Genomic DNA, 27,552 nt, shown 5'->3' with positions numbered 1-27,552 from the left:
TGAAGACTCACAGTAACAGTGAAAAGCTTGCAGCTAAGTCATATTTGTGATAAACACAGTGTCACAAATGTAATATGGACACATACAGTAAATAGATAAATATATTCTCTCACAGGTCTGCATTTTGCTGGGCCATTTCCGATTTGGCATTCAGCCCTCTCAATCCAATTTAAAGAGAATGTCTAGTGTCAGAGAGAAGGGGAATTTATTCCGAGCCAATAAAAAACAGGCGCTTGGTGAAAATCACCATCGGCAAGTCATTAAAAGTGGGAGAGGAGCTGGGTGTGTAGAAATGACTCACTGGCTCCCTGGGTGCTACTCACAACAAGAGACCAGGACACGTAGTCCAAGGCCCTGATGAATTGAACCATAAAGGTGATTGGCTCAAATGAAAGTCTGCACCTCTGAGGCAAAAACACATCAGTTTGATTTCAATACATCACTGTGCTGAAAGGACGGCATGCTCAACCTGGAAGAGAATGATACATTGGCATAAACAAGAGATTTACACAGTGGCTCAGCATGAGTTCCGACATCAAACCTGGCTGGCAAGTGAGACAAACCAAGCCGGTGGGATACATAAGCCTTCATTACCGCACTGCTACTGGTTGTCAGGTTACGGATGCAAGGCCTCGGGTGCAATGTGTGATTTTGGAGCAGCGGCTGCCTGCTAATTACCAGCCTAGGCAACATGCAGCCATTAAAACGCAACCCTGAGTGTCTGCTGAGCTAATTTGTCTAATTACATCTTTGTAACTTATGAAAAGACCTAACATTACCCCGAAGGCTTGCTTTCGGAGAGGGAGCTGTGTAGATAGTAAATGAAAACTTTGCTGTCTTACTACAGCCACACAAGTGCCTCAATAGCTGCAAGGCACTGGGAGTGTAGGAAAGATTGTGAGGGGGAGGTGGTGGAACCCCCGTTGGGTGATGCTGTAACTATTTCTATATCCCCGAGATTCCTTTCCCATGGGACAGCCACCCACATCCTGTCGACAAGCCTCCTGTTTATTTTTCTCTGCATTAATGCGGCGGGTTATTTTTTAGAATTTATCAGCAAAACCAATATTTGGCGCCAGTCATGAGATGCGCAGGCTCGCAGTCACTGTAATAGATTGTGACTGTGCTGTCACAGCTATGAGGGCCTATGGCAGCTCTCCTAACAAGCATCTCTAATAGGAGGAGGACGGGGGAGTTGGGCGGACCTTTCGTGACGTGTCATTTGAAAGGTTTAAACTAAAAAAAATCTCCCAATTAGTGAGTGTGAAATGCAAATATTTTTCCAAATTGAGTGTTGAGTGAACAATTTTCACTCAAAGCATCTGGGTTGCCACTTGTTCAAATCTCACATACAGTATGTTGTCAAGCAAGTCAAATTACTGTGATTGTTAATAACTCAGACACTCCATCATATCACCTCAGCTTTAATGACAGCGACGAAATGGAACCCATAATATCAGAGATGATCAGAGATAAGGAGAATAATCATAGCAGATTAAGTCATAAAAAGAACAAACAGGATGATCCCATGTACTGCCTTCCTTCCTTCTTCCTCCTCCTCTCAAAAACAAGAGTGGCTGGTTGACTGCATTCCTGAGTTTCAGCATAGCAACTTGGGTATTTTGGGGCCGGATCTACTGCCTACTTGGGATCGGGCTCATCTTTTGGCCCCTGGAATACCCCCTACTCTCCAAAGTCTCACATGACTGGGTGCCAATGATCCACCACCACGCTGCCAAATTGAAAGAGACCACTGTCAAGGTGGCGTATGTGATGGTTTCAATTAATAACCATTAACCAAAGAAAAAATACATATTGTGTGTATGTGTACAATATATCTGTGTATACCTCAAGAAATCTTAAAGGATTATGATTAGATAAGATTTAAAAAGTGTTGACCTTGTTTGCCCTGAACGAATCTGAAAAGGAAGAAGTTGTAATCATACTTGAAGAATCTCTGTGTCAAATTTGCAATCAGAAGATAAAGCAATGCCAGTGTGGTTTTCAATCTGTCAGTCTTGACTCAACCCAGTCATTTGTGGATAGCGTGGTGCACTCAAGGCCGGCCAGAGATGTGTCAACTGAAACCTAGACACAACCTCAGAGACCCAATCAGACCCGCTATCTCTTCTAGTTTTTACTCGCCTTGCCTCAACTCTTTCTCACTGCCTTTCTCACTCTCTTTTTTCTAATCAGGTGAGATTTTATCAGGCCTCCTCTGTCAGTAACCGCTATTGGTTGTGAAATTTCAGAAGGCAAAGCGTGTGGGAAACACAGTATCAGTACTGCTCATCTCGCCCAGCACCTTTACAGACGCGGGTGGTTTCTGAAAGAGGCGAGAAAAGCTTCACAAAGAGCATATCGGAGGCCGCTCTAACACAAACCGACAGTGGAAATACTTTCATACCCTCAACCTCTTCTCTCTGCTTTCTCCTTTTTCTGTGCTTGTTTTCTTTGTGTATCACCTCTGCCAGACTGCACTGGCTCATTGCAAGATCGATTTACAACATGGAGAAATAACATTTGAGGAGAAGCCTCCATTTGCATGAATCTACAGATATGGAGAAGAGGTGCCAGATGCGATAGTCTGCTGTCTTAGAAATCCCTATCTATCAGACCATTCTTATACATGAATACGAACACCTGAAGGACATGGAGCTGAATGATGGCGTCTCCCTGTGGGCCCACATTATGTGCACTATGACACCATTTAGTGCAAGTATATCCTTTCACAAGCTAAACTGATGCTCTACATTCAATATCACGATCAAAGTTAATTCTTTGCACTTACAATTGAGCTGGCTTATTGAATTTCATGGTTCCGATAAATACAGCACATCATTAGAGCTCCCAGCACGGATGCACTGTAACACAAAGTAATCCCCTGGGTGCCACTGAGACGCACTCTCTCAGTGAGCAGAAAGGTAATCCAGCTGAGAAGTGGGGTTGTGATCAAAAACTTTGAATCTCAGCATGAGCTGGTCAAATGTGGGTGTTGAAAGGAGTGAGTGAAACTTATTCACTTGTTCAACTGCTCTTAGTTTTTTTTTGTGCAAGTGTAAGATATATTAAAAAAAAAATCTTATCCTGTGCAGTTGGAAAACATTCACAGAGTAGCAGTGTTGCATGATAGAAACACTTTTTCAATTACTGACTTGCATAAAAAATAAAAACAGCTGCTTTAGAACTAGCATTTAACTAGCATTGTCATCAGATTAAAGTTGACTTGGATTTTTTTTAATAAAGTCTTTAATTGTTCATTTAAAGAATTATCTCTTGGGCATTTTATGCTTTTATTAGATAGGGACTGCAGAGAAATGAGAGGGAACAAGGGAGAGAAAGAGATACAACAAAGGACCCCAGCCAGACTCGAACAAGGAACATTGCACCATGGAGGTGGCACGTAACATGACAACTTTAATTGCAAAGGCTGACTGATTGATTCAAAGTCCTGGAACAGTAACAATGTTTGGGTTCTTCATTCCTAGGACTTTTTCAGGTAAGGAAGGAAATTTGCAATTGGACTAGGACTTAGACCTTCAATAACTAATTTCTAATACGTGATCTGTTCTTGTCCTCCTGATCCCTAGAGGTGCTGCCATCTCTTTTCTTTCCTCCTTCCAAATGCATTAGCATAGCTAGCAGTGTGGGGGCGTCGGTGGCTCCATCAGTAATGTCATGGGCACTTTAACATGATGAAGCACACCGCGGCCCCGCTGGCATGAATAATTCACATTACCACGCACCAGAGAGAGAGAGGAAGAGAGAGAGAGAGCGAAAGAGAGAGAGAGTTTGACGTTGCAACAATGAATTGTGGGAACAGATGTGTGATTTTTAAGGCGCACAGGTCTCTGTTTTGGGTGAGTGGGCAATTTTAATTCAATTTGATATTTCTCTTTTAAAGTGAGTCGAGACCTTGAGCTGGGCTGGGGAAAATAAATAAGGTGGGATCAGAAGAGGGAGTCGTGGTTATGGGGGGGGGTGGAGGTCCTCCTCGCCATCCATCACAGTGGCACTTCAATGATTGTCAAATAAGTAGCCCTGTCCAAACCCATCTTTTATCATTATGTATGAATGAATCTATCTGGGGATCACATTATCCAGCACATGGGAGGGCTCCATCGCATATACATGATAAGGAGACGGTATGGAAATGGGATACAAGATAGTAGAATGGCTTGGATTGGGAGATGGATACACATCACTGGCTGGGAGAATGGACCACTATTTGATCTCTGTCTATTCTGTCAGTCTTGGAAATAGAAAATGTACAAGCTACTGCTTCCATTACAGTAGGCACACTCTCTTTGAACTTAATGAAACACATTATGTTTTTGTCTTCTAATATCGACAGAATAGCTCCTCAAGTGGCACTGACAAACATCTTTCTTTGCAAAAAATGTTCCACTTAAAGTCTTGGAAATACTTAACATAATATTTTCCATTCCTCCTATGCTTTGAGGTTTAGGCAGTTTAACACATAGTACCTTTAGGCCCTTGGCTCCAAAGCTGACGTGAGAACTTTAATGTAAATAATTCAGCAAAAGTGGGTGAGAACTCTTGGCACGGGATTAAGGAGGCTGTGCCTGCAAAAGCTGCTCTCAATCCATTTCTAAATTGTCACGGGGCCTTCTAAGAGGCAAAACAAACCCACCTTAATCTCTGCTAATCATACTTAAGCATGAATGTTTCATGTGGAAATGCCTGGTTACAATTTAGAGGCTTTTTCCTCATTCCTGGGGTAACCCTGCTACAATCCAGAAATCCTTTTGGCCACAACAAAGACAAAATGTGATGTAGAGACATCAGATGTGGTACGGTGCACAACAGCATGTAAGTAGGAGGAGGCACAATCCAACATTACAGACGCCATGTTTGTAGACTACATGAAACACTGCAGATAATGAATTCAGGCTGCCAAATTTCAAGATGTGCCAAAAGATAAAGCTGTTATAAACAAGGAAAAAAACAACAACGATAACATCAGTGATTGGTTGTGATTAACATCAGCCTTCTTACTTGTGTCTCAGAAATTCAAATTACAAGCCTGATGTAGGCAATGCCAGGGACCAACCTCATATTATTATTATTCGAGACGGAGCATAACCCAACGGCGGGATGATTACATTTGACTTGCAATGATTTTCCCCCTCTGCATGAGAAAACAACAGCTTGGAAAAACTAATAGACATATTCCCCAAAGTAGCTTTGTTGCTCCTGCCTTGCTTTAAATAAATCTCATCACTGCAGTGAAAAATGTTTTGATTTCTCCTGCATTTAGAAAGCGAAGATAAAAGTCCAACCCATCTGTCCCTCAACTTTGCGGGATGCAATGCAGCGGAGAGAAGGATTTATCACACGCAGCACGGTAAAGTGCATCTGCATCCGCCACACTGCTCCCACTCGCATCATTATCCTCATCCCCTATCACTTCTCCAGCTGAGCCCCCTTTTGGAAACAGGGGCTGACACATCGACGGCGGGTAAACACCTTTAAAAGGATCTGACGCCCCGTAATGGAAGAAAAAACACTTCCGTAGTGTTTGGGACCCCTGGCGCTGCGCTGGGCTTATGGAGGAGTAAGCCATTGTCTGGTGTCACCTAATTGGATCAAGTGTGTGTGGGGAACAGATGTGTATGGCTGGCTGAGGTAAACACTGGACCAAGAAGATGACAGGGCTGAAATTACTTTGAAAATCGTTTCTGCCTCCATAGAACGAGTGAGAACAGAAGAGAAAAATACAGTATAAAAGAACATTTGTGGGCCAGTCTGAAAAGTAATACGCACTTTTCCTTTGGTGTGGATTCAAAAAGGTCCCTATTTTCTTTTGTTCATCCATGGGCACAGCATTGCATCTGTGTGGAAGGGAATGTGTTGTACACAGAGATTCAGAGTGAGGCTGAGGCAGTTAGCATGGCAGTGCTCATAGCAAGAGTGATGATCCTTGGCAAAGGACAAATTATACCTTGGAAACCGAGTATTGCTGATCTAATTAAGAGCTGGCAAAAGGTGTCATCGGGGTCTGACAGATTTCAGCCCTGAGTCTTTTCTGCCTGCAGTGAGCTGCCGCAAAAGTGAGAAACATTGGCATGAACAAAGAGAGATGAAGAGAGACAAGGAAGCACTATTTCCAATCAAGCATCTGCCTCCCCTCCGACACAGCTCGATTTAACCTTGAAGAGTAATGAGATCTGACTTGCTTAAATGTTAGCATTCTTAAATCATCAGGAAGTGCCTCCAAGGAGCCGATAATCACTGTGCCAAATTGCTGCGCTCGCTAATTTCATTTCTCCCTAGCATTTGCTAGCAGTTAGTGTCGATTATTCAAGAACAGCCATTTAATGCTGCCAGGTCCCAGGGGTGTTACATTAAAATGTAATAACTCGCAACATAAATGAAAACAAAAACCATTACTTTCTTCCCCCCACAACTTTCTTCCCTCCACCCTTTTCCTCTGCCACCTCTCTCCCTTCCTCTCTCCTCAATCTCTTTCCACTCCCTCCCTCCATGGTGGGAGTTCGAATCTAATTCTCAGCCCATCTGGCAGGCGTAATGAAGGCAGGCCGGGCTTGCGGTGCCCTGCTGCCATGGCTCGGCAGAGTAGGAGGCTAGCTGGCAGATTGGGCCGGGATGAGAGGAGGGGAGTCGGGGAACCTGCTGAGTGAGTAAGCCAGCCCAGTTAATCTCCCATGTGCCCTGATGTGATCGGGGCCAAGGCCAACCACACGCTGAGGGCACAGTGGATGGGGTCTGGAGTGTGGATGGTTGTGGGCAGAAGACTGGAGGGTGAGTCTGGCATTCATTTACATTTCCTGGCATTTATCTGACTCTTCTATCCAAAGTGACTTTCAGTGAGTAAAACAGCATTCATTTTGAAGACCGCCAAAAACCTAAACATCCAACAAATGCAAATGACATATTCACAAATAGGGTACATGTCCAACTTGGTCAAACACATACAGACAGTCAGACAGGTCTAGAGCAAAACAAATGACAAATAGTGTCTCAGCACCATCCGGCAAAGACAGAAGTGAAAAAGGATTTACATATGGTCAAACATGGCGAATAACAACTGTGAGGTAGGGCTGCACAAAACAAAGGTATACTGGATTAGCACAAAGATGTTTATCGTTATGATTTCAAATATATCTATATATGTTTATCACTTTGTGTGTGTCTACTGTATATACATGTTTACCAGTATGCTTTACCAAGTCAAGCTGCTATGACCTCAATAAGCCATTTTTACTTGCAATCCAGTCAGTACATGCTAGTTGAGCACATTACAGGAAATCTGTACCTGCTTGCTGCTTCTGTTTACCCAAAAGGCAAAAACACAGCATAGGCAGGGCAACACAGAGGCACGGCAGCTCAAAGTGAAGGCTCTCAGTGTCGCCGAGGCGTGGGAGAGAGAAAGAGAAAGAACAAAAATCAGATAGGCGGACAGAGAAAAACGCATAGCAGGAAGCTAGGCTGACAAAAACAGCAGGTTTCCCAAAGCTGTGCTCTGGCCTCTAGAGAAGCCACAACACTGTCATTAACAGTTACTCTCCTCATAAACACACCAGCATCAGCTGGAGGTATAATTGCCCCTGCTTCTCCTGTAATCTTATACCTTACCTGCTGTTCCTGTCAGACACCTTCTCCACTGAGAGAGACGGAGAGACAGTGAGAGAGAGAGAGACATGGGCGGAGGAGGAGGGGCTGTGATACATATGTGTGTGTGGTGATGTTGGAGGCAGGGTAGGTGTTGCTTGTGTACTGTCAGATACAAGGTAAGGAAAGTAAAAAGAGGGGTGTAGAGAGAGAAAGGAAAAGGAGGAAACATGCCAGAATATCAAATGAGTGTGCATTGCTCAGTGAAATCCCAGGAGCAAGGCTCAGGGGCTCCGATGGAGGGAAATTGTGTTCTTTTCGTTGAGTGATTAGAAGACGAGTGGCAGAACATGACCTACTTAGTAAAACTTTTTTGTACAGGTTTCGCAAAAGGTACTCTTGCTGGTAGAGTAATAGAGGTGGGTGGGGGCTTTAACCCTAATAGATTCATAGAAACATAAAAGATAGTGGGAATAATTGCTAGGGGGTGTTTGTGAATATGGAATAAAGTCTCTTCATCTCATGACCTCTCAAACTCAAACAAGGGCTCGCACTCATCCTCTGTGCTCTGGCATTGCAGCCAAAAAGCAAAGATGGATGCTTTTGATCCTTCAGATATGCAAGGTTAAAACAAAACATGAATTAAACATTATCTGACACCCTCTAAAGGCTACAAGAGGAGGTTTTAGTACCTTTAAAATTAGCCCAGAAAGGTTGGTGGGAGGTGCGAATGTTGAAAGAGCCAGAAAAGAGAAGAGAAAAATATTGTGAGAAAACTGCTTTTTCAAAATCTGTGACTGAAAATTCCACAGCGTAGTTTTGTTTCTCTGCCCTATTACAATCCCATACTGGAAGTCCACTGAGGCCATGAAAAAGGAACACTTTAGCTCTGGTGTAGAAAAGGGCCTGCCTCTGGCTCTTCTTAATTTCAGGCTTTGTTTGTGTGGCGTCGGGGAGCTCTTGTGGGTTTGAGGGAGACCCGCAGGCCTTTTGTCTCATCAGTAGAAGTGGTTTCTGCTTGGTGCCTGCAGCTATCTGTTGGCGTACACCTTTTATTCTACATCTCCATGCGAGATTTGGCCACAGGTCGCCGATTACAGGCAACACAGCAATCACTGAAACACCGCTGTTTGTTTCTCCTACAATAACTGAGGCAGCATTGCATTTTCATATCAGTAAGAGAAAGAGAGGAGCGTTATGAAGAAGAAAGAGTGAAGAACAACCAACACTTGCTTTGGGAAATGAAAATAGTCTCTTTTTTTCATTAGGTTCTGCCCAAACTAAACTGGCTTCCTCTGGATTCCTTGGGGGACATTGGCAATGCTGCAATGCCTGCTTCTTTAAATGACACAGACTAATATTACACTTGTGGCGCTGAATTAATAAGCTGCAACATGATAAATTTCTATGATTTATTATGTTCCCTCCAGTGTATAATCAAGCCGAATAAGAGAGGGAGAGAGAGTCAAACAGACGGTGACTGGAAGAGACAGAGACATAGCTGGGTCTGAATTGAGAAACATTAAACGAGGCCTTTCCTCTGCACAGCTGAATGGACAGGCTTACATAGCTTTGAATAAGAAGTGTGAAACAGTCAGCCATCGAAATCAGTGGGTGTTGTGTTTAGCAGAAGGAAGGAGATTAAAATACCAAAAAGTTCAATGTGCAGCGCGCTGTGAAATATGACATATGGAACTGCCAAAACAGATCTAGCAGACGTTCTTTTCCCCCAAAACGGTCTATTTCTCTTGGAAGCATGAATTCCCCATAAGGACGGTTTATGAGAATATCACACCTCTATCGTAGTCTCATCCCACAATCCACAGGAGGCTTTCTCTCTCTCCTGCCTGCTTCTGGTGGGCTGCCATTGTATTCATTCGCCAGTTCCCAGATAGATGTTTGTAATTGGAGCTCTAATTTATGATCGGGCCTTGGTGCAGGATAATGATATGGAGCATTGTAATTTGCTGATGCAAATTGTACATTATAATGGGGAGCCATAAAAGCCCCAGCAACATCTCGGAGACTTGCCAAACACCCTGAGCGTTCATTACAGCCCTCATTAAAACATCCACGTCGGCACTGGGAGCTCTTACAAATGGAAGGAGCATGTAATTGCTGCTTGATTGTGGTATATGTAACATATGATAAAGTGGAATTACCACTTTATTTGTCTACAGTGTCCGTGAAACTTAATGGGGAGAAAGCCTGCCGTAAACAAATCCTCAGAGCATTGTTTGATTGTTATATTATAGGGCTATTTGTTTAAAGTGGGGCAAATGTGAGTTAGGGGACAGTGCATCCAGGACAAACTAAGAGTGATGATAATCAAGGCTGGGCTTAGGGGGATAAAACTAATGCTTTTACCCATGAGAGCCTCTGTTTCATTTGGACTAACTCCAGCATGGGCGATAGCATAGAGCTTCACGTGGGAATACATTAACTGGATTTAATATAAGAAAAGATCAGTATTGTTCTTTTTCATTACCAGGCACCAAAGTCATCACCATACATTTGCTTTAAGGGTGGTGGAACTAGATTGAAAAAGGTTAGAATGAAACACTGAAGTCACCTCTCCTGAAAAAATATTTTGTACTAATGCCATTTGGGCCTTTGGGGTATAGCTTCTAGCTATTTCCAATCGTTGATCTCAATTCAGTCCTAATGAACAGAGTATGTGGAATGCAGTGAAGCTGAACGTCCCAGCTTTTAAGCAGCCTTAAGAGCAAAGCCAAGTGGCAAAAGCAATTAAGAGTTCATTTAGAACAACTGAACTATGCTGGGGCTGGTTTTTCTGCGGCCCGGTCAACACTAATTCACAGTGTCGCTCTTTTATTCAAATGACCTCTTCCAGAGTCCCCTTTGTGTTGGTGCCGTTCTAATGCATCTCCATTAGAACAAAACCTGAGCTGCATTGCTGAAAATGAAGTTTGCCTCCTCTACTCTGAATGATAGCAGGCCTCTACCGCCAGAGCTGTGTGTGCTCAGCCACTGGAAAAGGATTTTCAACTGTGCCATTCAGCCAGGGCCCCCGAAGCCTGCAGCCTTTATCTGCAGACTCGTTGATTGATGTGTTGTGGGCCCTGCTGTGGTTAACAGCAATTTTTATCTGTTGCTAACGGCAACAGCCCAGGTCCCTGGTGCGCAGAGAGCAGCAGGGCCCAGGATCTGAAGCTGGACCGCACACAGGGATAAACAAATAGGTTTTTCAAGGCGGACAGCCCTCATAGAGAGGCCCCTGACAGCCAGCGCCCCACCCCAAGGCCAGGACAATGTCAGGGCCCCAGCCCACTCCTGCTGGGCTTGTGGTTTCCTTCACTAATTTTCACCATGTGCAGAGCTGGTGGTATGGAGGCACCTGCGCACCCCACTTAAAAGTAAGCAGAGTGAGAGAGACAGAGAGAGGCAGAATCACAGAGACGTTCACAAAGACACAGTTAAGACTTTTCATGTACTGTAGGTAAAGAAGCCATGGTTTTCTGTTAAAGTATAAGCTATAATTTACACTCAATTTCTTTCAATTGCTGTAGTTAGCATGTAATCCAGTGAATCTGTGTCGTTTTGTTAAATAAAGCATGAAGCTTTTAATGGCTTCTATTGTAATTAAGTGACATCATTCTTGTATTCGACAAAGATCTCGTAAAAAGCCTCATCTCTCATGCAGGGAAGTCTGTTTGCCACAATGTGGAGGTCGTGAATGCCAAATCAATTAAAACAAGGCTGTTTAAGAATGCACAAATGACTCTGAGACTGCTCTGTTTAGAGTGTAGACTCATTTAGCGTTAAATATGATTATGACAACCCGAGCAGGGGAAATGAAGAACGGGTGTGTCTGGGAGCTCTGAGCACTCTCACTCAACCCAAACACTCTGGCTAAGGTTTTACTCCCTGACATCGCAGACATAAACCCTCCCAAAACAGACTAGTCAGATTATACTGTCAAAGGCAAAGCTCTGGGCTTTTGTGCATGAAAACATCAGCTGTAGCTAGGCCTTGGGTGGTTTCAAAAGATGGGGAGTGGAAGACTGAGGCTCAATCACTTCATCTGAAAGGAAAAGGAGGTGTTGTTTTTTTCGCTTAGCTAAAACATCTCTTCCTATATACAGTGTATCCAGCCCTGGGGTAGTGACAGAATGGGCATAGAGTTGCAGTGAGATTTTTTTTGACATTTTCCGCATCTCTTGCAGGCTGTATCTCCCAGGCGCAGAGGGGAATGTTGGTTCTTTATCAAGGCGCCCCTGAGAGGATGATAAATCGCCTAGAACCTGGGACCATCTCCGCTGAGCAAAAAGCAGGTAGCAGCACAGGAAACAAGGTAAAGATATTGTCTCCCAAACATAGCTGAGGCTATAATGAAGCCTGCACAAAGCAGACAGGAGAGAGTCTGCCTGATAAACAATTTCATACCCAGTCTTCCACAGAGAGCGAGATAGCGAGTCTCAGTCCTGCTGCTACGTACCGCTGCTGGACTCAACGGTCCAGAGATTAGCCCTCACCCCTGAATGGGGGATGAAGGGTTGGTGGGAGGTGGGTGGCTGGAAGTGATTTCACATCTCGCAATGTTATCAACTGAATAAATATACCATGTTTGGGAGACTATGTAACTTAAGGTAGTTTGTAGTTAGCCTACAAAGTGAAATCCGTTTTTTGATACAGAGAATGGATATTGGCATTGAATTATAGTCTTAATATATGTTTATTTTAACTTATATTTTGTTTTTAGCTTATCTTTTATATCTGCGTGTTTTATGTATTTTAATGTGTTTTATTTATACGCCAGTTTCATTACAAGGCTGTGTTGAATGTTGTCCTCTCAGTCCTGCACTATAAGCTCACCAACGCAAGTTCAACATTGGTTGTAATGGTAATAAAGTTAATACAGTCAGCAAGTTATTGCTTACAACCTCTGGTGTGATGTGGTTTATTTATATTTATTGTGGAATTGATAAACATTACAGAAGTTGTCTAATGCATGACTATAACTGGATTAATTCCATGTTCACACTTTAACTAGTTTGCTAGTGCTATATGTGTTGTATATTGGGACTGTGAAGAGTTTTAGAGTTCCATTGTCTGTGTTCACCTTAGCAAGGACAATAGGAAAAAGCCTGTAATTGTACCACATTTTTAAATGCCTGTCAGGCAAATTCAGAAAAAAAGAAGAAAAAACATCCATGAATTTTTCTCCAAAAATCCTCAAATGTGAAATTCAATGTCCAAAAAAATGATCAGTCATGAGCAGCTTAATTTTAACAGATACAGTATATGGACCCCCCTGCAGAGATACATATCACTTACACCACGGTGTTTGCATTCCACAAGATACAAATTTAACTCACTATCAATACTTGAAAATGTATATTAAATTATTATTAATTTAGCAAGTTAGTTACTTTTTTCAGTTTTCTGTTGGTTTTTTTCTTTTAATAAACAATAAAGTGAAGGAGATGAGATTAAAAAAAAAATAGGTTAGACTGACTAGGAGATATCTGACCTACATTTACGGTACAGTGTGTGCAGCATTTTTCATATGTAAATATATTGTTTGATTAATTAAACCAGCAGACAATGTGTACTGTATGCAACAGTCAAGCATTTTAACACAGTATAAAAGTTTTTGCTGTGTCCAAAAGACTGGGGGCTCCAATTTCCCTTTTTCACGAGTCTGGCATTAAAGCCCAGAAACTTCTACATTCTTGTGTAAAACATTCAAATGAGGCCATTTAAGCCTGGCAGGCAGCGAAAGAGGGGAGACATATGGACGCATAAACAAGAAGAGGCTTTATCTCCCATAGAAGTAGAAAACACACTGTCAGGAGAGATTGCCTTTTTTTTTTTTTTACCTCTCAGTGCCTTGTGACAGATAACCAAACCCTCACCAGTTTGATTTTTTGATTGTTTGTGGAGACGCGATCAGCGGCAGGGGGCAATCAGCAGATAGCTGTCTGTGCTATCGGTGGCCAGTGGTGATGACTGTGCCTCTGTGCCCGCCTCGTTAAACCTCCCACTCCCCCTCCCAACTTTACAACCAGTCCTCCACCCACATACATAGCCTTTCTCTTCCTCTTCTTGCAGCCCTAACATTCTCTCCAGCCCCTGGCCTTCCCCTCGTCCTATTCCTCCTCCCATACCCACTCAGCCTCTGCCTGGCAGTTCCCTGGAGCACCCCGACCCTACACCCTAACCCCCTTTGAAACCATCCTACTGTAAGGCCTGAAGCACTTACAGATAAAGAGACCCCGGAAATCAAGCGGGCCTGGCAGCAGAGCAGATTGAGAGTCAGCTCAGAACCCAGGAGGTGCCCAGAGGCTACAAGCGTTGCAGATAGCACCATCGGATAGCCAGAGAGGGAGCAAGACAACATGAAACTTCCTGCCCTTGTTACTGGACTTTCCTTTGCTTGCACAATGCCCCTGCCCCCACACCACCACCACCAAGCCCCCCTCCATCTCCATTTCTGCACTCTTTCTCTCTCTCTCTCTCTCTGACTCCCTCCTTCCTCTTTTCAGATAAAGAGAAGGCCTTGTTCCCTGCCGACTCAAACTGACAGCTCGAGCCAAAGGGCTCCACAAGCTTTTTTGGAAGGTCTTGTTTGTTTTCATCCATCTGTGAGTATGTGGCCGCTGGGGAATAGGAAAGTGACATGTTCTATTAAAACAAAATAATAAAAAAAGATTGCACAGAGATCAGTGCCTTTTGATGTTAAGCTTTGTTCAGCGCTTTAACTGCAGTCCTTTGAGGCAGATTAACGATGACAAACCATTTATAGTTGTTTTGTTTGTCGGGATGATTGCTTCCAAGCTGCAATAAGAACTGCCATATGCCACTCATCAGCTAAAAGTAGCACACTTTAAAGAATGTTCCTCTTATGAATTCCCCTTTAAGCAAAGGACATAAGGACGGCCGCTGTCTCTATTACCAAGAGACTAGACACATCATTGAAACAATAGGAAGGGAAGTGCACAAATTTACGGTACGAAAATGCACTGGGTCAAGGCAACAGATGCTTTCACGGAATAAAAATAGTCTTGCACTGACAATTTGTGAGCTAGTGTATTTTGAAAGGATTTGGTTGATGTTTTCCAAGGCATCACTAAGTATTCCTCCCAGGTACATTTACTTTGAACAACACTACATGTTCTATGATAAAGACCATCTCACTGACTCCTATTAATGCAGAGTCGGTTCCAGCAAATCATAAGACATGTTTAACTGCTATGGATCTTCTTGAAGGTGTAAATGTACATGCATTTGTCCGGTGGTGAGAAATTGTATTTATTGCATAGTGGCGGGGGACTTTAAAAAGCTTTTAGGTATATTGTCTGATATGTGACCAAAAGGATCCTCCAGCGGCAGTCATTGGACGAAGACATAAAACTCTGACAGCCAAATTGCAGCAACGTCGAATGGCACTGATCGATGCCAATAAATCGAGGCTCTTTTCGCCAAGGTAGCGCAGGACACCTTCCCGCAATTTAATCAGTCAGTCAGCCAGAATTAATGTTCCTAATATCATGATTTCTCCATTACTCTATTTAACATAATTAAAATGTCGAGCGCCGGGGCCATAAAGCGGGTCGTTAGAGATTGTAATTCTGGCGTAAAGCTATGAAGCATGAAAATGTCACTTACCGAGTAGCCGCGGCCTGACAGCGAGTGAGCGGAACTCTGTAGGGAGAGAGAGGAGAACAGGGATGACCTTTAAGGAGCGTTTCACTCGCTGACACAGACATGATGAAGCAGTGCTGCTTTAATATCAATATTCACGTTAACCTTTTACCCGCCCTGCCATGTGACTCCCGCCCACCACCCATCACTCCCATGCATTCTGGCTTCCACTACTGCAGGTAGCTGGGCCACACCCACACTAAAAACAATAATTTGTGTCCTGCTGATAGACTTAATTTGAGCTGTCATAGCAACACACTGTGGAAAACCTTAATTATCTGGTAAAAAAAATAAAGAATGTAGTGCACAATGGTTATTTTCAGGCTGTGTAACTGAATTTTAAGCACAGTATGAACTGTACATGCTTTACTGATCCTGAAATTCTGGGATACCTAACCTAGGACACTTTATGAGGCAACCTGAATGGTTAATGACTTATGTTTCGATCTCTGGCTGCTGACTTTTTGTAGCCAAAACATTTGCTTCCGATGGTTTTATAACTCAGATTATGTGTGTCAGTGCAGGTCAAGATCAAGTGTCACCATTTATTTGTTTGACTTCACTTCCTTCTGTGGCTTCAAGAGTGCAAACTGACATTGATGGGCACACGGGGGTGAATCCATCACTTGCCTCAGTGGATAAAATGATAAAACACACCTTGATATAGAAATTGTTGTTCAGAGAGTGACAGCTCAGGTACCCTGAGAGCTGAAGATGATGGCTTCTCCTCTTATTTCATCTTCTAATTTTTCCAAGAAATTGCCATGCACTTTAGACAAACAGTACTGATTAACAGTAACATCAACAGGCCTTTGTGGATAATTGGGCAGATATGTTACCATATACAATCTGCAAAATATACGGCATTTAAAAAGCAGACATAATCCCTAAAGAGCTTTATATTCGTTACAGGAGACATCATGTCATGTTCATCATTATACATTTATTATAAACGACAATCCAAACTTTGAAAATGTAATTTTGTATCTCCACACTTATGCTGTCCTTCATTAAATGCTATTTATCAATTTTTTAATTATTTTAGTGTTTTTAAAAATGCGTCCGTCACATTTCGAAACCAAACCAAACTTTTTCATTATGTTATATCAGCCCTGTTTGTACTCAGGATAAACATCTTTTCCTGCATTTAGGGAGGTGTTTTGGCCCATCAAACTCCTCCTGTGTTCTCTGATGCAGTCCTCTAAATGCTGAACAAGAGCAGGATGGAGACAGAAAAGGCTAGGTTTTGTTCTGTTCTCTGGCTCTGTCTGTCAGCGCCCAGTACGAATACCAATCTCCAAATCCCTCCCTCCACTTCCACTTTTCACTGCTTTTATTCCTCCGTCTAGATTGGCAATCTCTCCCCCCTTGGTCTCTAGAGGGGACTTTTCTGCTAGACCAATTTCATCCATAGGTCCACCTTCAATCCAAACGACCTCCCCCACACCTTCACCACCACTGCCTCCCTTGTTTTGTACCCTCCCGATGCCCCTCATCCATTCTCTCACACCTGCTCTAGGCCTCAGCCCTCATCAATGTCTGTGTGCCCCTCTGATTCGCAGGATGGCTCCTGTGGTGACGATTAGGGAGGAGCCCTGCCGCGAACCGGAAAGCAGGCTCTGCAGAATTCAAAAGGCTATTCCCACTCTGCTCAACCCCTCTGCTCCCTTCACTACCACAACGAGAGAGGAGGCCAGAGGAGTGGGGAGGAAGAACTGCACAGAACGCAAAATCTGTGGATACAAAAGGGCCAAAAGTGTGTTTTAGTGAGAATGTGGTCTGTTGTCTGTGTGTGTGGATGCTGTGAGTCCACTTAAATGTGTGTGTCTATAAATGTGTTTGTGTGTGTGTGTGTGTGTGTGTGTGTGTGTGTGTGAGTGCATATGTGCATAGGTGTTGGGAGGCCAAGACCATTCGGAATTAGCCTTACTATGTAGAGTTCATTCAACTTGCAGCATTCTGAGTAGAAAGAGAGCCTTATTTAAATGATAATGAGGGACAATCCATTGGATTTAGTGCTGGTGAAGGGAGGAAAAGAGTGGAAGGAAAGGGGGGATCCATTAAAACGCCAGCGGTTCATAAGCCATGGGGTCGGCATACAGCTAAACACTCTCTCTTAAAAGCCATTATACATGGCTCTCAATGGATTTCTGCAGCGCTTAGGACTTCAAAAGGATTTAAGAACCCGCCCCAGAGAGGGAGAGTGGGGGAGGGGGGAGTGGGGAGGACGAGTGTGTGTGTGTGTGTGTGTGTGTGTGTGTGTGTGTGTGTGTGTGTGTGTGGTGGTGGTTCTGGTGGTTGGTGGTGAGAGGGATGGGGCGGATGCTGGCGGCATTTAAGGGTTAACTAAACAGCCCCGGAGAAGAGAAATGTTGCTAAATCCGCCCCCTAATCCTCTCCCCATTTCCATGCCCCCTCCTCCACTTGCCTTACAAAAAAAAAGAAAGAAAAAAGAAAAACATGGCAACAAGAGGGGAGGGTCCAGTCCATCTTCTCTCAATTCAGACTATTGGTTTTTGTCGTTGCACGGAGGCCAAGAGGCAGGCCAATCAGAGCTCACTGGAGCATGATGAGGAAAGGGATGTGAACGTGCATGCCCTCTGTGGCAGGAAGATCAGGTAGGTGGGTGGGTTTGGGTGTATGTGGGTGGGTGTGGGTGGATACAGGAGGGTGTTAGAGACCATGACAGCACCACAACTGCCGCCCTCTCCTCCGCAGGACACAGATGCATTGGAACCAACCCCCTCCACCACCTCACATTTCCCTAATCCATGTGTGGCTTAGTGCCGGGGCCCCGCTGCACCGCAGGCACAATTACCTAGTCAAAATAAACAGATAAAGACCAAACCATGGAAATGAACAAACAGCATCCCCTGCAATTTTTTTTTACCCCCTGCTTCCAAATTGATGCATGACTGTTTTTACAGGCGGGCAGGCGGGTGCGTCTGCATGTCGCATTTGTCTCTATTTCCTTTGGCGGTAAGACAAGAGAAATCCATTTTACTCGTTGCCGACGCAGCATCATTAGTTAAGAGCTCTTAAAGCTCGGGAGCCACTTTGATCTGGGGGAGCGTATTTTACAAAAATTAGCAGTGCTCTCAGTGCGGTGGCGGAGATTTCATGGAGCTGAAAAAATAAGAAATATTGGGGAGACAATGACACGGTGTTGGTGAGGAATCTCGCTGTGTGTGCCATGTCCAGGCCTTTGCTAGGTGGAATACACCAGCCGGCAGAGAGAAGGACAGACACACAGACAGACAGAGAAAGAGGAAGGTAAAGACAGGCAGAGGGAGAGAGATGGATAGATACGGATGGCGTGGCTACAACGTTCAGCGTCTGTGCACCATTTATTTGGCAGCAGATTAGAGAGACATGCCACATCTGACACTGTCGGCGATTACAGTGTGCAATTTTCATCAGTGCCCCCCAACCCACTCCCACCCCCCACTATCACGGCAAGAACCACCACCTCCACCACTTCTTCTATGACTCTACCAACCCACTCATCAGTGCCCCCCTCCTTCTCGGTGCTTGTCGTATATCCCTGTCCAAGCTGTCAACCGACGTCGGTCTTTTATCTGACGAGCCCGCTTCTTCCTCCTGACTTTTTCATTAAAAGACAGCCTTCTACACAAATTCAAGAGAAATAGTGCGAGGGGAAGAGGGGGGACAGTGCAACGAGAGAAACAGAGCAGCGAGGCTTAGAAAAAAAGAGGATGAAGATGGAAAAAATTAGGCCGGGTAAGTTTTTTTTTCTTTTTTCATCAGGCTGAATTTTCAATTGGAATGCTGAATAGCTTAAAACAATGTATTTAATAAGTTCATTAAAATCTTTTTCTTTCCATCATTTTACCCCTGCTGGAAAAGGAAGCTGCATATTTTACTTCCCCTTCTTTTTCTCTTTCGCTCTCTCTCTCTCTCTCTCTCTCTCCTCTCCTCCTGCTTTCGTCAGCTAAATGAACAGTCTGATTGAATTTAGTTAGGTTTGGGAGGCCTGCTTGACAGGCATTAGTTAGGAAGCATATTTCTACATTCATTTAAAATGAGCCGCTTGGGATTTTGCATAAATTCTCATTACTTCCTCTGTATCTAAATTGCATTATTTCATCCCTTATGCTGAACCAATGCCTGGCCTCCATTTTCCTCTGCCACCTACTCATCCTCTAAATGGGCTAGCATATGGATGCTGGCGCAGCGATAATTGGAACAGTTTCTTTAACTCGTTCCACTCTGGGGTCGGTGAGGTCAGCCCACACCTGGTTGAACCACGTTAGGTCATGTCTACATTTAACCGCGCCATGCTTTAAATAATGCCAGGCCAACTAGGTGATGCTCATTTCCTGTCTATGTGCTGCCAGCCGACCAGTCTTTTTCCCCACCACACTGGGGATTTATGAGGTGAGGGCTGGAGACAGAAGGAGCTACTGCACCAGCTGCCCTCTGATCTCAGTCTGAATGATGCTGTCGTCTACTCGCTGTCTGTATCACCCTTCAGGGGTCCCATGCCTTGGCCTATGAAAGTGGATAGCCTGGCACTCTGCAGGAGGTCTGTGAAAAGGTGAAAGGACTCGTCCAAGGTCTCACCTCGCTGAGCTGCTCCTTGGAGTTGCTCCTGTGCGGTCGGCTGAGCTCCTGAACCGTCTCGTCCTCGCTGACTTTGACCGGACGTAGCGCCAAAGATTTGATCTACAGGCGAAGCAAAAAAAGAGGAAGACATCTTAACATCATGTACTTGCCTCATGAACCTAACCACTGTGGTCACAACTAAGCTATATAGCCTGAGAGGCCGGGATTTATGGTTAATTTTTTTAGAAATTTGTGCTATGATTTAATCAAAATGACATTATCATTGAATGGTAAAGTAGATGAAAGAAGGGAACGATTAATAAAAATCTCCTCAAGTGATGGATTCTGCATAAATCTCCTCAGAAGTTACATATATAGCTGACCTTCATTACATAATATAACAAACTAAGGAAATGTCTATTATCGATGTCATCTGAGAATGTATGTGGCATTCATAAGCCACACAGTACACAGTGCAGTTGTTAATCAGTATAAACATGAATAATATTAGTTATCTATTGTTGAACAATTGTATGCTATTATAATAATTGAATAGTAAATGTTATTCCATCCACCAACATAGCGCTTTAAAAGTAGGCAATTCCCTTGGTTTCTTGTTAAAGCAAGAGCAGCATTTGAGGTGGTGCTAGTTGGACTGTGCATTGATCTTTAAATGACCTTTGGAACATCAACATTAACAAGTTTTTGTTTACTGGCAAAATTACAAGAGCTTCAAACCTGACTCAGCCACGGAGGAACAGAACTATCCATTTTATATCAAAAGTTCAGACATTGCAAAAAATCACACTACAAAACAATACCATCAATTGGGCAGTGATATATCAACCAGGGGGCACAGATTAAAGTTCAATCTTCACTCGCTGCGATCTATAACCGACTCCACAAGTTAAGCAGCTATGCATAAAAATAAAGCATAACTACAATGGCATCAACTGATTTTCAGTGGGCCATGGTCCTTCTATTCTTAACCCGAGTGAAACACAAAGTCGATGTCGATGAAACACACAGCACAGTGTCAGTTTGTGCTTTGGGTAAATGCAAAGCAGAAAAGGCAAAAACACCTGCAACCCCAAACCTCGACCCACTGGTGCCAGTCATACCAGCTAGAGACAGGAATGCAGCATCAACAATTCAGTAAACCCAGCTGTGACTGTGTATGATATGGCGAGAAGTTAGTCTCAATAGTGGGGACAAATGCGTGTTACTTGATCTACAAATAAAAACAAGATTTACAAATGTGTATGACAATTTGTGGGTAATTTATGTTGCTCACGAATGCATTGTCCAAATTCACAAACAAATACCAGACAATGTTGAATAAATATCAGTATTTAACATGTATATATATTCAACTTCAAGTTCATATATCTGATAAAACTTGCTTTTGAAAAGCAATTGCCGAGTTCTTTTGCATTTAAAAATTGTTAAAAAAAGGATCGCGTGACACTAGTGGATTGGGCTACGTAGTACCACAGTAGTCATGCACGGTCAGGACATGCTTGCAAATTCAATTGTTTTTTTTGTGGACTGTGTTGAATTTGACTGATTTACTTAACAGATTTTTTTTTAAATCAATTTTATTCTTCTACTATAACTCCACCAATCAGTATTGTCCAACTCCTTTGACCACATTTTGCATATATGATAATGTTAGTGCACACTTATGTCATGATCACACATTCAAGCATTCGGGAGGTCACAATAGATAAAAGTTTGTGTAATGTGCTTACATGGGCCTTAACTCACGAACAATATAAGAATAAATCTTGTTGAATAGATAAAATCAGTAAGAAGTTTGGATCCACTGCTTAATACAGTCTAAAATACCCATTCACTCTACTCCCTCACAACTTGGCACATTCATTATATAACTACACAAGGCCAACAACAGCTCCTTGAGGTCAGTACAAAATAAAAATAATAATATGTAGCATCAACTGGGAGCAGACAATGCTAAACAATATACATACTTGCACGTTTACCAACACAACCTTTTAGAGAAAAAAGATAATGCTTTCCTTTTGATTTTATTTCTGCTCATCACAATGGTCAAATTAATAAAAAGATCAAATCTGTGGAACAAACTATCAGCTTTTAGCAGCTTAAATGTTCAAATACCCGTATATGTGTTCAGCCACCCAGATCATGGCAACCCTAATGCCAACATGGATGGCTTGTTTTATTGCAGGCCATCAAGACCCACAGTTGGCGTGCATTCAAATTCCCAGCCAGATGGGAGGTTGGCAAGCTCAGTAAGGAAGACTCTGTGCTGGTGCAGCACCGGCCAATCACAATGTCCCGTGCCGCTTCCCCACCTTGGAGTACAGTGGCGATGGCCGCGGGGTGTAATCCATCTGACTAGCAGTTTGCGTGTAGCAGCTCCCCTGGTGGCTGGCCCCGGTCTCCTGATCTCCACTGTAATTTAAGCAGATCACTGCTACAATTAACCTTTCCTGGTAAATATCAATTATGGCCCCCGGCTGGGCTAGAATTAAAAGGGTCATCAGCTAATCTGACAGGTCCTGTACGCTACCACCTGGCTGGGAGAGAGGGAGGGAGGCAAGGTGGCCGAAAGAGAGTGTTTGTCTACCCTTGTGCCCACCAGCTCACATGCCAAGTAGACACAGTTCCCTTTTAATTACCCTGCCACCGCCAGGGCAAGCATGCTGATTGGCCAAGGGGCATTAGCAGTGCACTGAGGTCAACAGTGACAGAATGAGGGTGGGATGGGTTGAGTGGGGCGGAGAAGAGGAGGGAGCTGCCGCCAAGCAATCAGGGTGTAGAGATGGAAGGAAAAGAAACCTGGCAGGTGGGCCTAATCAGGTTTGACTTTCACCTCTACCCGTTTCTCCCTCCGCCTCGCTCTCGCTCGACTAGCTGTCAGCCTAATCACTCTCTTGAATCTCAAAATAGATGGTGGCCTTTTTGATTTCCTTCTCTCCAAGAGAAAATTCTTCCTTGGTAGGCAGGCAGGCACGGCAGAACGTTGAGGTACAGTCTATGACACATCGCCGTCAAGTGCAGCCATTGAGACTTTGTTTACCCAGCATCAGTGTTGCTGACAAGTTCCTGAAGGCGTCCAAAGTGTTTCTGTCTCCTCTGGGGCCTGCAACTACATTACCCAGTCAGCAGTCAACTTGCCTATTGATCAGAGCACAGCGTCTAATTAGGCACCTAGGTTAATGATGTAGCGTGCAAGGACCATTCCCCGAGCCGCTGTTCAACAGGACAGGAGAGCAATTGATCCAGGCTGGAATTCACCAAGTCTGACAAAAGATTGACAACCCCGACTGCCTGTGATTAAGGGAGGGACTAATTTCCTGTCAGGGGAGTGTTTAATTGGCCCTTAGCTCCCAACTGTATAGCTTTCATGTGTTGTATTTTCTTTTTTGTCTACTCATTAATGTTAAAGGACAAGTTAGTGAGTTTGAGGGTGGGGCTAATGGTCTCTACTGAGATGTGATTGGTTACGAGTGGAGCCACAGTTTAAGGCCATAATTCCTTTCCACTACGCTTGAGGTAATGCCTTTGAAATGCGCTCTGAAAAGCACAGAGGGAGCAGGTCTTGGCCAGCTGGCTATTTGAAGGAGGATTTTTTTTGCAGATTAAATTTGTTTAGATCGGAGGTTTAACCCATACAGTATCGGGGCAAGGTTAATCATGCTGAAACAGCAAGTTAACATGATTAATCTCTGTGTGTGTATTTGGGGGGGGGGGCAACTTGACTCGAGATGACAGATAGAAGCGACATAGAAAAAACACTGCTAAGTCAGGGCCTGTGTTTTACATGAATAATGTACTGAAAATTAGCTCCATTAGTTTCGGTATTGAACATGTCTGCAGTCCCTCTCTGGAGGCTGCCGCTCTGTGCTCTTTAATTATCTTCAAAGGGCCCTCCAGCATCTTAATTTCCCCCCAAGTTGAGTAGTGTCGACTTGGGTTTGCTCATTTATACTACACTAACCCTGGGTGAAGTCACAAAGCCCCCCCTGCTACGAAAGGACTAGTTGAGGCATCGACAGAGACAGTAGTGGTTCACATCAGTTCATTCTAGGCTTGGCTAACTTTCCTCTCCCTTTCACTTTTCCTCACTCTCCTTGCAGTGTCGATCAATCTGCAGCCTGTCAGCAGGGAGCTGGCTGGAGGCTGGCGGGTGATGCTTTGTTGTCTTGCTCCTTTGATCCTCCCTCCTCCTTCACCTTGCGGGAGGTTTTAGGGGGGGACTGGAGGGCTGTGCGGTCTCCATCCTTTTTCCTCCTTGAATAAGAGAAGCTGTTAGTCTTGACCTCACTTTTCCTCTCCTTGCTCCAGCTCCTCTCACTCTGCCTCATCTCTTCCTAGCCTGCTGTCACCTGTCAACAGCGCTCAGGGAGGCTGTGCCTCAGCCTCTTCCCAGTGTCAGTCCTCATTACCCTAGGATCTTGCACCTTGTCCCCCGCCTGCTCCTTCCTTTCTAGCTGTTGTGATGCTCTTCTGCTCTGCGCTACCACGCTCAAATCTCCTCTCTGGGCTTCCCGTGCACAGGGCAGGGAGGAGATTAGGGCAATACAGGAAAGGGAGGTCTGAAGAGGACGGATACAGATCTTTCCTCTAATTTGTTCTGAAAAGTGTCCTGCGCAAAGGACCCTCACCCCCATTAACCCAACGACAGGCTGCTAACGCTGCTCAGGGAGGCCTCTGCAGTGTGTGTATGTATGTGTGTGTGTATGTGAGGGGGGTCTGATGGTGCAACGGGCAGAGACACCTCGGCACTCAGTGCCGGGCTCCGGCACCGGCTCAATCTATCGGCTCATTATCCCCCCCGCCCTGGCTAGGGTGCAGACAAGTGCACTTTAGGGCCACAGGCCAAATTGATTCATCTGCCTTCATTTTCCTCAGGCTCAGAAGTGGCAGCTGCTCAGAGGCAGGGGGAAGGAGTTATAAGATGGTGAGAGACAGGAGAGAGGGAAGGAAAGAGAGTCTGGGGTAGAGATGAAGGAGGGAGGCATGAAAAGAAAGAGGTGTTCCTGGCTTCCTCATCCATGTCTCATTTTACTTTTCCTCCTCCTCCCTCTTTTCTCTCTCTCGCTCTTTTACTTTACAGCACAACCAACACCTCCCTCTGTTGAAATTGCTATCAAGACATGCACTCACTCCCCCACCAAGTCCCAAGTTGGAAATTAGCCCAAGGACAAGCTAGTGGATTTACTACAGAGAGAGCAAATGGATTTTTGCTTTTATTTTGACGAGTCCCAGTGTATCCATTACGCCTGTTAATCATACATTATTCATAGAGTACGCCTTATAATAAATGACCAAATAAAAAGGGGTACACATATTATACAAGGCCTAAAATGCCCCCATAACTCTCTCTCTTAGTGCATTCAGAACTACATCACATTTGTACACTGGTTCACAAATATGAGCCTGTGAAATCTCAGCAAGATGCCATTTCTATTCTGAGCAATGACACAAGGACACGACAAAGAGTCGGCAGATTAAAAGCAACACTTGCGTATAAATGAGGTACAGAGCAAACAAATTAGAGGGTATGACCTATTAATGTTCAGCAAGTATCCTCTGCACAAAATTGCAATGTAGGATGGTGCACAGTGTAAAGCTACCTAGGGTGGCCGCTATGACTGCCCAACACCGTAACAAAGCAGTCAACGTGAAAGCAAAACCGCCTCCTCGGCCTGATTCCCAGCCAACAGGGACCTCTGGAGAGCCTGAGTGTCCCGCAGGGCCCTGTCTGGAACAGATGAACTGGGGAGAGGAGCAGTCCCTGTGGGCCCCAGGTCTCTCCAATCACTCTCAACATATGCCTCCTGGGGGAGCGAGGGAACAGGGCAAGAGAAGAGGAAGGGGGGGAGAGGAGGTGCACCTGCTTCCAAATATGAAACCATCCCTCAGCACCTGTCCCGGGGGTTCACTGACAACTGCAACTGACACACACACACACACACACACACACACACACACACACACACACACACACACACACACACACACACACACACACACACACACACACACACACACACACACACACACCTCACCTGTCAGCCAGGACCGCAGGAAAAGTATCTGCCCTGCGCTGATAAGCACAAGGCCTTACAGCGGATACACCACAGCCCCCTCCTTTCCCTCCCGACTCCCATTCCAAGGCAAGCATGTCTCTGAGCTACCAACAACAATTATGCCGATGATGTCAAAATGCTAATGATGTAATTGGAAGGAACGCAAGAGAGCAATGCTGTTGATCTGTGTTTTGCTCTTCATTGGTGGGCCAACATTATGCAGATCTTCCTCCTCTCTTGTTGTTCTGTAAGAAACGCACAGCTTTGATTTCTGTGTACACTATTAGCATTGAAAGCAATGAGTGCATTTGCAAAAGAATCATGCATGCTAACAAGAAAAATTCACATAGTGTTCAAATCTGGAGGTTTTACTACAATTTTTTTTTTTAACACGACATGATTATTTGCAAGTGAAAGTTCACTTTGGCTTTCAAAAATGAGGGCACATTCAAAGTCGCAGTAAAACAACTTCAGGTTGTGGTACCTGCCACTGGAAATGCCACATTTGCACTTAGTGGTTGGAAAAACCTTTTGGAGGGTAAAGGAGAGAATGATTTATTCATTCATTTTCAAGTGTGTGCTGCTGTACCTCTCAGTGCTGTAATTATCTCATCAGACCTTTCAATCACCAAGAGCATTTTGAAGGTAATGGCGAGGCATAGAAAAAAAGACATAAATGTATACTCTCAGCCGCTAAATAGCTGCTGCAGAAAACAAAAATGCAATTTATTAATTTGAATGTATTCCACACATGTTAATTTCAGTGCACTTGATTATGCATGAAATTTTTTCGTAGACAAAAAAACACATTCTGTCATTAATTAGGGGTGGTTTACACACAACTTCATGACGTCATTGGCATTCCATATCCATGTCTCCCAAACAAAGAAGTTCCACTGATTTTAGTAAAACACTAATGATGAATTAGCAGAATAAAGAATAGCACAAATAGAATAAATAAATGGAAAAAAATAATAAAAATCGAATGTTATCAGTTTACCAATTACGGTCCAAATAACTTAAGGCTGTGTGGTGCTCCCTATCATTGCCGCCCTTCTAATAGTGATAATGTTTATATTTTATCACGTTAGAAGTAGTTACAGTGATGGGTCACTGAAAAATACTTCCACGAAACAAATTAACATGGAATATTTTTGAAAAATAATAACGCTTCAAGTTGGAACTAAAAGCAATAAAACTGACTTTTTTCTTTTCTTTTTTTTTTTCAACGAAATTATTGGTTGTATCTTTCAGATGTCTGAAAGTGTGAGATAAAATTTGCCTCCTACTTGCAGGTCAAAAGTGTTTTGCACTGCTCAACACTGTGACCAAAATAACTGTGGGCATGCTGCATCAATCACAGATGCTGCAACAGTTTCATGTGGAAAGGACTTATCAGTTATGACTCTCAACTCCTTAACCTCTAAATGGACAGAGATAAGGCTGGCGTAAACACTTTTATCAGCTGATAAGAGTCTGTTGGTGGGACAGATCAGTGGTCCAGAGAAATGTCGAAATGACAGAATGTCTGACTACACACAGGGATTTTCACAACTTAAAGTTGGTTAAATATCAAAGAAAATACTGCTCTCTGTAAATACTATGCAAATCCAGACGTAGGTCATGTAATACAAAAATACTG

General features: G+C 43.8%; 1 protein-coding gene across 9 annotated transcripts in view; it reads right to left on the bottom strand.

Annotated features, from left to right (window-relative positions):
* The window catches only part of fbrsl1 (fibrosin-like 1), a 279,559-nt gene that overhangs the window by 137,854 nt on the left and 114,153 nt on the right, over positions 1–27,552 (bottom strand). For all 9 annotated transcript variants that reach the window (XM_040155019.1, XM_040155010.1, XM_040155017.1 and 6 more), the window contains exons 3-4: positions 19,849–19,950; positions 15,229–15,264 (exon numbers count right to left, since the gene is read on the bottom strand). In XM_040155019.1, the coding sequence (XP_040010953.1) occupies positions 15,229–15,264; positions 19,849–19,950 (138 nt within the window). The remainder of the gene's footprint in view (positions 1–15,228; positions 15,265–19,848; positions 19,951–27,552) is intronic.

Source organism: Xiphias gladius, chromosome 19, assembly GCF_016859285.1.
Source record: "Xiphias gladius isolate SHS-SW01 ecotype Sanya breed wild chromosome 19, ASM1685928v1, whole genome shotgun sequence".
NCBI lineage: Eukaryota > Metazoa > Chordata > Actinopteri > Istiophoriformes > Xiphiidae > Xiphias > Xiphias gladius.
Note: the sequence above shows the minus strand (reverse complement) of the source record. Positions and strands in the feature narration are given on the sequence as shown.